The 10000-nt window shown below is 46.4% G+C and overlaps 2 protein-coding genes across 3 annotated transcripts in view; one reads left to right on the top strand and one right to left on the bottom strand.

Moving 5' to 3' along the window:
- The window catches only part of LOC118102694 (acidic leucine-rich nuclear phosphoprotein 32 family member D), a 6067-nt gene extending 323 nt beyond the window's left edge, over positions 1 to 5744 (top strand). Inside the window, exons 2-7 of one of the 2 annotated variants that reach the window (XM_035149062.2) lie at positions 1758 to 1907; positions 2764 to 2886; positions 3103 to 3289; positions 3716 to 3813; positions 3969 to 4038; positions 4239 to 5744. In XM_035149062.2, coding sequence (XP_035004953.1) covers positions 1758 to 1907; positions 2764 to 2886; positions 3103 to 3289; positions 3716 to 3813; positions 3969 to 4038; positions 4239 to 4324 — 714 coding nt within the window. In that variant the 3' untranslated portion in view covers positions 4325 to 5744. Of the gene's footprint in view, positions 1 to 1757; positions 1908 to 2763; positions 2887 to 3102; positions 3290 to 3703; positions 3814 to 3968; positions 4039 to 4238 lie in introns of both variants that reach the window. The other variant, XM_035149061.2, reaches the window with a different exon arrangement.
- Positions 5745 to 6117: 373 nt separating this feature from the next.
- The window catches only part of LOC118102695 (coronin-2B), a 5799-nt gene continuing 1916 nt past the window's right edge, over positions 6118 to 10000 (bottom strand). Inside the window, exons 3-14 of the mRNA XM_035149063.1 lie at positions 9870 to 9986; positions 9577 to 9726; positions 9101 to 9301; positions 8898 to 9014; positions 8476 to 8580; positions 8289 to 8385; positions 7948 to 8063; positions 7784 to 7874; positions 7533 to 7693; positions 7170 to 7337; positions 7016 to 7084; positions 6118 to 6596 (exon numbers count right to left, since the gene is read on the bottom strand). Of these exons, the coding sequence (XP_035004954.1) occupies positions 6531 to 6596; positions 7016 to 7084; positions 7170 to 7337; positions 7533 to 7693; positions 7784 to 7874; positions 7948 to 8063; positions 8289 to 8385; positions 8476 to 8580; positions 8898 to 9014; positions 9101 to 9301; positions 9577 to 9726; positions 9870 to 9986 (1458 nt within the window). The 3' untranslated portion in view covers positions 6118 to 6530. The remainder of the gene's footprint in view (positions 6597 to 7015; positions 7085 to 7169; positions 7338 to 7532; positions 7694 to 7783; positions 7875 to 7947; positions 8064 to 8288; positions 8386 to 8475; positions 8581 to 8897; positions 9015 to 9100; positions 9302 to 9576; positions 9727 to 9869; positions 9987 to 10000) is intronic.

The following is a 10000-nucleotide window of genomic DNA, read 5'->3' as shown; positions in this document are numbered from 1 at the left end:
TTTACGTCAGATTAATCAAAGTGTTCACTTTTGTCCCCGGAGGTCCGCGCTCTCTGAGCCGGTTCCCCCCCTCTCCCCGGCGGCGTGTCCCCGCGTCCTGCACCGCGTCCTGCACCGCGTCCTGTGTCCATCATGTGCGTCTTGTCTCCGGGTCTTTGTCCAGCTCGTCTCCGGCCGGAGTGATCACTTCTTCTATCACTTTATTAAACTGCCGGTGTTTGAGTCCAGTGAACATGTGAGGCGGACATACGTCTGTCCGGGGCCTGGCTAATGCCTGGAGTCACCTGGAAGTTGGAGGACGGTTCACGTTGTGTAGAGCTGGTTGAACTGAACACGAAGTCCGGTCTGCTGTGACGCGAGAGCCGTGCACAGGTCTGTAGTTAGTCCGGGAGAACCACGCGTGAGGCTGAAGGGGTCAAAGTAAAAAAGACTCGTCACGTTAATAGAATAAAAAACAAACATGGACGCTGCAGATATCGCCGCCTCTCCAGAGATTAGTCGGAGCCCGTGTGCTGAAGGCGCGGGGCCAGCAGCGTGCTAGCTGCTAGCATGCTACAGAGGCTCCCGTGTGGCTCGGGTTCTGACACGGTTCCCCGGGTTCAGCCCGGTGTGGAGCGGGTGGAGATGGGGGGTGGTGGGCGGCCTGTTGGCGGTGGATTGTGCTGCAGATCCCGGGAGGAGCAGCGTTAGTTAGCGGGCAGTTAGCAGCGGAGCTAACCGAGCAGCATCACATGTGTCCGGAGTTTACAAACACACCGGGATCAGTTCCAACATGAAGCTGCGGGACTCCTTCTCTCGGAGCGGCTTCCTCCTCACGAGCACTTTTACATCCCCCCTTAAAGTCAACTGCAGATTGAACCAATCTCTTTCATGAACACGTGGAATCAACACGATTTGATCTCTGAGCAGCAGTTTGATGAGTGAATGAGTGTTTCCTCTTCCCTTCGCCCTGAACGTCTCCTGGTCACTTCATCCTTGTTGGCTGGAACCAGATGCTTGAACAACATCTGGCCTCGTCCACATGTAAACATCTGTATCAGTGTGAAACCTGAACACCTGTTACCGGGGACAACCGGCTCAGTAACACTTCTCCATCTTTCTACTCTGGGAGCTGAGGCTGGATGTTGTCTTCTGGAGGGAGGTCATGTGACCGGAATCGGCGTCGTGCCTGTAAAGAACCAATCAGCGACAGGTTGTGAGCGTCTACGTTTCCAAACATCAGTTTCTGTTCGTCCAGAATAAAACGCAGCCTCAGTTTTCTCAAACTGGAACGGGCCCGGTGGCGTTTCCACACGTCACAGTTTTAACGTCTCTAAAAGTCGTGGCGACGTCAGACCCATCGGTAGAGGTTATGCGTCCCGGTGCGACCTCCTGTGAGAAGCGGGGAACTGTGCGCTCTCGCCTCGCTGTTGCACGTTGTTCCCAAGAGGTAAAAAGCAAAGTACACAAACCCTGAAGTTCACTGCAGCGTCGGCTTCTGGACAGAATGAAGAAGAAATGAGTTCAGATCAGAACCGATTTTAAAAACTCCCGTCTACTTCAGTCATGTGACCCGGGAATGAATGATGATTGGTTTCATGGAGAGACACGTCCCTTCGTAGCTTCATGTTTTTACCAGACACGTGTAAATATGAGGAATCAAACATGTGATGTCTGTTTTACTGGTCTTTCTCATATCTTTAAATAGTTTCTTACCTTATTGTGTCATTGATCGTCGGGTTAAATCAATAAATGTGACCGACGCTCCGCCCCCTCAGGTGCAGGAGCTGGTTCTGGACAACTGTCGCTCCAGTGAAGGGAAGATCGAGGGGATCACGGAGGAGTTCTCCAACCTGGAGCTGCTGAGCCTCATCAACGTCGGCCTGACCAGCGTCGCAGACCTCCCCAAGCTGGACAAGCTGAAGAAGGTAAGAGGAAGCACCTCCCCCTCTGTGACTTAGATAAATAAAAACCTAATATTAAGAACAATGACTCTTTTTGCAGCAGAGAGTCGAGGCCTCTGTTTTCTACGTCACCGCGGACTCGTGATGACGTCGTTACGTTTGTTACGTTTGTTACGTGCGGTGAAAGACTTGTTTCACTCGAGAGGAGCAGCGACTCAACAGAGAGGAGCAGAGAAGCGAGATGCCTCACTCGTTAGCTATTTCCACCGTCAGCTCCGGGAAAAACACCAAAGTTCAAAAGCTCTCCGGTCAATAGAAACGCCATATTTCTAGAGTTTCAGCACTTTCATCATTCTTTCTAGCTCATTTACTCCCAGAACCTTTAAGATGAAGTTTAGAGACATTAGGCATTTAAATATTCTCCAGGAAATGACATCACAGGAAGTAAAAGTACAACGTAGAATCTGGAGGAACATTTCTACAGCGGAGCTCCGACAGTTGAAGAACACGTCTGAACCTTGAGTCACATTAAAATGTCCGGAGGTGAAAAAGGACGAATCTCAAGATTCAACTTGAGTTCTTCTTTTTTTCTCTGTTTGACATTTTTTGCTCTAAAATTTCAGGAAATTAATCGGTAATAAAAAATAACTAATAAATTGTCAATTAACTAATAAAACAAACTTAAATTCTACTTAAACAATTTCTCTTTTATTGTTCATGTCAAAGCAGAAAGGAAATAAATAGATAACACCGAAGCGACCCACTCGCACCCTGGATTGGAATATGTCTCTGGTCTTAACTCAGAGGAACTCGTCTCTTTTGTCCTTCATTAGTTTAAATGTTTCCAGTGAATGAATTGAACCTTTTCCTCCGTCTGCAGCTGGAGCTCAGTGACAACAGGATATCAGGCGGCCTGGAGGTCCTGGCCGAGCGACTGGTGAATCTAACGCACCTCAACCTCAGCGGGAACAAGTTCAAAGATATCAGCACCCTGGAGCCCCTGGTGGGTGGAGTTAGCGCATCATCAGCCTCATCATCATTTATTGTGTTAATATTAATAACTTATTAAATATTAAGCTGGAGTAAAAACTAAAAAACAGCTGGAACCTCCACATTAGCCACGTCCAGTTGTTTTGTGTGATTGAGGTGCAAACAGGAAAACTTCTCACGTGTTCATTTCGTAGCTGTAACCACGTGTGTGTCTCCCCCCCCCCCACAGAAAAAGCTGCCTCAGCTGAAGAGCCTGGACCTGTTCAACTGCGAAGTGACGAACCTGGCCGACTACAGGGAGTCCATCTTCAAGCTCCTCCCCCAGCTCACCTACCTGGACGGCTACGACATCGACGACTGCGAAGCGTCCGATTCCGACGGAGAGGGCGACGGCATCGAGGATGAGGACGAAGAAGGTGAGGCTGGGATACAATCCATTATTCTGTCCGAGCAGAAGAATTAACCATAATTTCAATAATCAAATGTTTTCAAGCAGAAACGTGAAACTTTGACTCGTCTAGTTTACACTGAAATAAATTATTTTTTGTATTTTGGATGTTTGAAAGGGCAATTAAAGTAATAATAAAAGTAATAATAATAATCAAATTATAGATAAAAAAAATTAACTAAACAGATATTTTCTTAAAGATTTTGTGAATCCCCCTCGACTTTCATCAATGATTCGTCTTTTCATTATTTTTATTTCGTGATTAAAAAGGTTTTGTTTTCCAGTCGGGTTCGGACCAAACGCTCCAAACACAGATCTCTAATGACCCATCGGTTTTATTAATATATCATCGTCGACATCATATATGTTATATATGATTCAGCCTGTCTTCCAGAGGGAGACTCAGAGGACTTTGAGGAAGAGGAGGAGGAAGATGAGGAGGACGTTGTGGCTGTTGAAGAAGAAGATGACGACGACAGCGCTGACGAAGAGGTGAGTCTGTTGTTTTCAATGAAGTTTAACACAACTATATATTTATTTATTTCTATATGATGCGTACTGTAGTTTGCCTTGTGGCGCAGCAGAGGGCGCTGCTGAACTTCCCCTTGTCGGTAATGTTTGACTAATCAGATGAATTCTGTCTCTAGGACGGAGAAGTGAACGGAGACGTCGACAGTGAGGATGATGACGACGATGAAGACGATGAGGATGACGATGGTAAGCGATACCTCATCATTTCACTTAGTTTAGATTTAAATGATTCAGTTTGTGATCTATCGTTGCAGCTCCATTTCTAAATCTGTTCAATAGACCAGACTGTGACGCACAGGCTCTCGACCAATCAGGAGTCAGTGTGGGCTGTAAATAAGAATATGTCGCTGCCGCAGTCGAGATAATAATGAAACTTCCTTCCGCAGACGAGGACTCGTCTCCGGCCAAAGGAGAGAAGAGGAAAAGGGACCCGGAGGAAGATGAGGACGACGACGACGACGATGAAGATTAAGGATCCAAAGACTGCAAACCCGCTGACCTCTTGCCCGGTGACCCCACCCACCTCTGGCCCCTCCCCCACTCGGCCGACTCCTGGGCTGCGTCCCTTTTCTGACACTGGTCTCCTCCTCTGGGCTCTCGTCATCTCGCAGATCGAAACAACCTCCGATAACTGAACATGAATCAGGGTTTTGTCCTGATCCCAGTTTTTTAGTCCTCATCCCACAGTTTGACTCTTTAATGCGTAATAAAATACAATTTAATCAACTAATTTCACCGTTAATCTGATCTAAAATTCTGATAATTACCCGCAAGAACTTTCTCTTAGGATTTTTACTTCCTGGCGTCTTTACACATTTATCTAAAGTTTTTTATAAATTACGGGTTTATCTGCAGGTTATTTGTCACATTAATCGTTTAAAATGTCTGGTTATTCTAAACGTCTCGTAGAAGCTGGAATCAGACATTTTATCGTTTTCTGCCTTTTTGTTTGACAAATAAACAGTTGAGTGATTCTCACAATTGCTGCAGATTAATACTCTGATCAACTTATTGATTGAGTCCAGGACGCATCAAACTCGCCTGAGGTTCCAGATCCAGAGCGTTTCCTCTGCGACGACTTTATTTTACAACACGCAGCTGAACACGGTTAAATCTGAAGTATTTGCAGGAAACGTATTCAGGGATCGTGTTTCGTGTCTTTTTCTCAGAATAAAAAATGAAACGGAACCGAGAGCAGAAAACCTCAGGACGTGATGTCACAAGGAGAAGTCACTTTTAGCTCCGTCTTTGTTTTTCTATTTTTCCAGATCACAAACCACCTCGATCACATTTCCTAAATACGCCGTTTTCTGCGACGTTTCTTCGTCGGTTGACGATGTTCCCTCGCTGTCGTCACGAAAACGCTGGTTTGGTGACGGAATGTGAGAAATGACACGTTAGGGTTGTTTCTTTGGAAGGAGATGGAGCAAGGGCTCATGGGAGGTAACGGCACTTTTGGGATGCACAAAAACAACCTCCCTTCTTTCTCGTCCTCTCACCTTCCATCCTTCCCTCTCTGACATCACTCTTTGTTCTGTGATGTCACTGACGGACGCCCCCCCCACCCCCGCTCTATTCCCCCGAGGCCGAGCGCGCTCAGGGCAAACTGTTCTCTCTCTCTCTCTCTCTCTCTTTGCCAACAGAGCTTTTTAAAAGAAATATTTTTTCAGAGAAATTGTTTTTGTTTGATTTTGTACGGTTGTCTGGGGACTCTCTCTCTTCATCGCTCTCTCCCTCTGCCTCTTTTCTTTTCTCTCCAGGAGAGATCCAGTCGTTCCTTCATACTTACACTGACTAGTTGAATTTGTGTTTTTTTTTTACTTTCTGTAAGTTAAAGGAAAAAACTAATAAAAAAACAAAAAGGACTTTGTAAATAAAATCTTAACATTTTGCTCCTGGCGTCTCTTCTCTCCACTTTTGTCTCATATTTAAACTGACTTCCAGTTTCTTCCTCTGTCGAGCTCATGAAACCACGTTTCAATTCTCTAAATCCACAATTTGATTTGGGTCCAATCACACACTTATGTCAGATTTCTTCATGAATTATTCAGAGAAATTAATGAGAAGTGTGTTTTGTGTATCAAGCAGGAATGTTCGGGCAACGCAGGAGAAGGAAACCCGAGCTTTTGAGAATGAAGTTTTCATTTTAGTCTTCGTATCATGTTGATGTTTGAAAGAGGAATGTGCAGCAAAGGTTCTGATATAAGTTTCATAAATAACAAAATACTCAGGAAAAGATTGTGAAAGAAACTGAGTCCACTCTCGTTAAATTATAACTTTGTTTTAATAATGTTACGACTTTCTTTACTCATAATGTTATACTTGAATTTTCAGAATTGTATTTTCTTCCATGTGGATCTAATACTCTGGAGTTTATACCTGATCAGACAATCCTCTTTATGTAGAGTTCATCTCGTCCACTGTGGATCAGTTACAGGTTAACAGCTCAGTTTGAGAAAATCAACTAAATCCAGATTTTTATTTGATTAGCGATCACTAACGAGGAGTCATTGAATATTCTCGTATAATCCAGTATTAACAGTGAATGAACCACATGTTAATAATGGGCCTGCGTGGGCTGATTCGATTATGAACTAATCAACCCAAGGAATCCGACTGGAGGCAGAACAGTATTTGGTTTGTTGGGGAAACGGCAGCGTGAGGTTTGATTGGTGGAATCAGAAAGTCGCCCTCATGTTGTTTCTCGTGTGTTTGATGTCCAGCTCCAGTTGAGCGATTCTCACCTGCAGAGACAAAACAATACGTTAGAACTTTAACAGTGTCGTTACATTATAAGGCCACAGGAGGCAGCGTGACACTAAATGTTCAGTTGTGGTTTACCCTCGGTTCTGATCACACACTGTAAATCAAGATGGACGACACGTCTCCACTTCCTCCCCTTGTGCGAAACTGACGCTAAAATAACTCCCGTACAAACGCTGCCATCTTGTGCCTTTGAGCCATTTGCAGTCGCGATATCGAGGCCCCGCCCCCGATCTATCACGACTCTCAGCTGTCAATCATGACCAGTTTATTGCTGTACTGGAGCGAGCCACCAGGGGGCGACAGACGCGTTGTCTTGACTTTTGGGAGCTGTCCTGTCGTCCATCTTTCTTCACAGTCTGTGATTTCTTAATGTTGGCTGAGTGATGGGAACACTGACGTCTCTCTGACTGACGCGTTCCCTCAGGCCTCGGATCTCGTCTTGCTGCCTGTAAAACGTTTGCAGGAGCTGAAAAACCAAGAACAGTAAGATTCTCGTGACTAAGAAGGAAGCGTTGACCAAACGTTCTCTGGTGGGTCTCGTTAATTCTCGCCTCGCTCTCGGTGGTGGGCGGCGGCCTCTCTGCGGGCTCGCAGCAGTGGGGGGTGCAGCAGTACATCCACAGCGGGATCTGGGTCTCGTCCGGTTGCCACCCCGACAGGTCGCTAAGGTCTCTTGGGTATTTGGCGTCCTGGTAGGCCAGCTGCTCCTGGAGGAAAGCCTGGAGAGAGAGGATCCTCAGGTTCACTCAGCAGCTCGTTAAACATCAGTTTAGATTGAACATCTTTGCCGTGATTGGTTGAGGAGGGAGTGTGGATTAGTGTCGGCTCCACAGTGAACTTCTTCTCTTCTGTGTTTCAGACGTTTTGGCTTTTTCTACCTTCTGGTACAAGGTCCAAGCCAGTGGCAGTTTTACCTCTTCCTTTAAGTCCAGATGTGTCCCGGTCAGCGCACCCACAGCTGGGCTCATCTGGAACCTGAGGCTGCTCAGCTGCCTCACCACTCCCTTCTCAGCGGGGGTTTCTGGGTAGGGGTTGGCCACTCGAGTCGCAGGCTTCAGGGACATCAGCACTGGGCCTGACCGATGAGACGGGTTTTTATCAAACTGGAGTCAAGTAGAACAACCGGTTAGCTGCTTTGATTCAAAGGCACCAGTGGGTTACTGACCCCGGTCGATCCCTGACAGCCACTCCTGAGCCGTCATGGCCGCCTGGTTTCCTGCTGTCATCGGGTACAGATCCTCTTGGAAAACACCCGACTGCAAGAACAGTTTTTTTCAAATGTATAAATAAATATATAAACACATGACGTGACGTTGATATTACACTAACTTCTTTGCGAGGTACGATCAGCGACAGCGGCTCCACCAGGTCTTTGACGGCAATGAGACGATAGAATCTGAAAACCTCACAGACGCTCACGTCCAGGCCACGTTTGGGCATCACCCCTGAAAGACGTTAGAGGACAGTTGGACTTGTTATAGAAAGGTGCTTCTTTCTATAGCAAGAAATAAATCAGCTGAAGCTGGATGGATGTTTGTGTAAACGTAACAAACTGGACCTGACAGACGAACAGGAGAGACTTGTCTTATCCACGTTATAAACTATAATAACTACATTATTATAAGTTTACGTTTCTTCACGTTTGTCAGATGTTGTGTGTCGGATCTCACCGAGTCCTTTCTGTGGCAGCAGGGACCGGAACTCGCTGAGGAAGCTAATGTACGGCTTCTCCGCGCTCAGCTCGTAGAACCGGATGTTCCCGTCGCCCTGCGGCAAACAAACACATCACAATATTCAAGTAGTGTTCGATGTTGTGTAGTGATAATCTGGGATTTAATGGCACAACAGTGTGAAGACCTTTCCAGCCAAGTAGAGCATGTGAGTGTCCGGGTCGTAGAACGGAAAGAGGACTCCGGCAGAACCGTCCAAATCCTCTTCGTACAGAGGCTCAGACAAGTCGTTCTGCAAACAGACACAGAGCGAAGGAGAGAACCAAACATCTGTATGAAGGAAATCGTTTCAAATATTCTGACACGCACACTCACATCGTAACGTTTACTCTTGAATTTTTCTGCTTAGTTAATATATACAACATAAAACCTGTTTGTGTTGCAGAAGCTGCTGATCGCTGGAAGTTAAGTATTAGTTTATATTATAATAATATTCGTAGGAGTATAATTGCAGACACATCTTCTGCTAGTAAATCTATTTCAGGACACCTGTCAATCAGTCAATGAATCTATTCAACTAATCCATCATCAATGTGACGTGTGTCTCACTGGGTCCCAGAGGACGATCTGCCTGTGGTTCCAGGGCGAGCTGCCAGTGGACAGAAGCATCTTCAACCCTCTGATGTATAAAACCTTACTGGCCCTGTGGGACTTATTTCTGGAAACCTGCAGGAACAACGGTAACATTATCAAAAATCTAGTTTTCTGTTTTCACACAATCGCACAAAAAATCCACCGCTCCAAAAACACACTTGTAAAATCTTTCCTGTCCGCGGGTCCAGGACTCGAACCCGTCTGTCTTTGGACGAGACCGCCAACCTGCTGCCGTCGCTGTTGAAGCTAACGGAAAGCAGCAGCGCCTCAGACGGGTAGCGGTGGTGGACGGGCATCAGGACCACGCGGACCGGGAGCCTGATCACTGCACCTGCCTGGGACACGTCCCAGAGGAGGACCTGGGACAGACAGACGGACTCAGGGCTGAAGGTAAAACACTGATTCAATGGACTTCAATCAACACGATAACGTTAACTGGAACGACGATGTTCAAAAAGTGTGATGAGAAATGATCAGACGGGGGTTGAGACAGAAACGTGAAGTAAAGGACACTCGTGAATCATCATCACAGGAAGCAGAAGTCACATGACCCAACGGAATCTGGGCCCAGAATTCATTTGCTTTCAATTCGTTCATGTCTGTGATGCTGCCACTGACCAATGGGGCTCCTGACCTTGTAGTCGTAGGCGGAGCTAAGCAGCAGGTTTTCAGCTGTTGGATGCCACTCAATGAGCCCCACCCTCCTGGAGTGACCAATCAGAGTCTTCCTGGCCTTGGTTAAGTTCTGTTGGACGCCACAGACGGGGATGTCCCAGATCTTAACCTGCGAACATATCCTGTTTGTGTCAGCTGAACTTCTGATGAACTAAACTAAACCTCAGTCTAACCTGAAGAGTCTGGAACCATCTACAGCCTTTGGTATTAATCATGTAATATTATTCATAAATAATAAAAACAGGACAGTACGGTAAAGTCCTCGGAGCACGAGGCGATGCAGTGATCGTCAAACGGGTTCCATCTGACGTCCAGGACTCGTCCACTGTGACCACACACCCGGGGGTGCTGAGGATCCACCCTCCCTGTCTGAGAGAGAGAGA

This window comes from Hippoglossus stenolepis, chromosome 23, assembly GCF_022539355.2.
Source record: "Hippoglossus stenolepis isolate QCI-W04-F060 chromosome 23, HSTE1.2, whole genome shotgun sequence".
NCBI classification, from domain to species: Eukaryota; Metazoa; Chordata; class Actinopteri; order Pleuronectiformes; family Pleuronectidae; genus Hippoglossus; species Hippoglossus stenolepis.
Note: the sequence above shows the minus strand (reverse complement) of the source record. Positions and strands in the feature narration are given on the sequence as shown.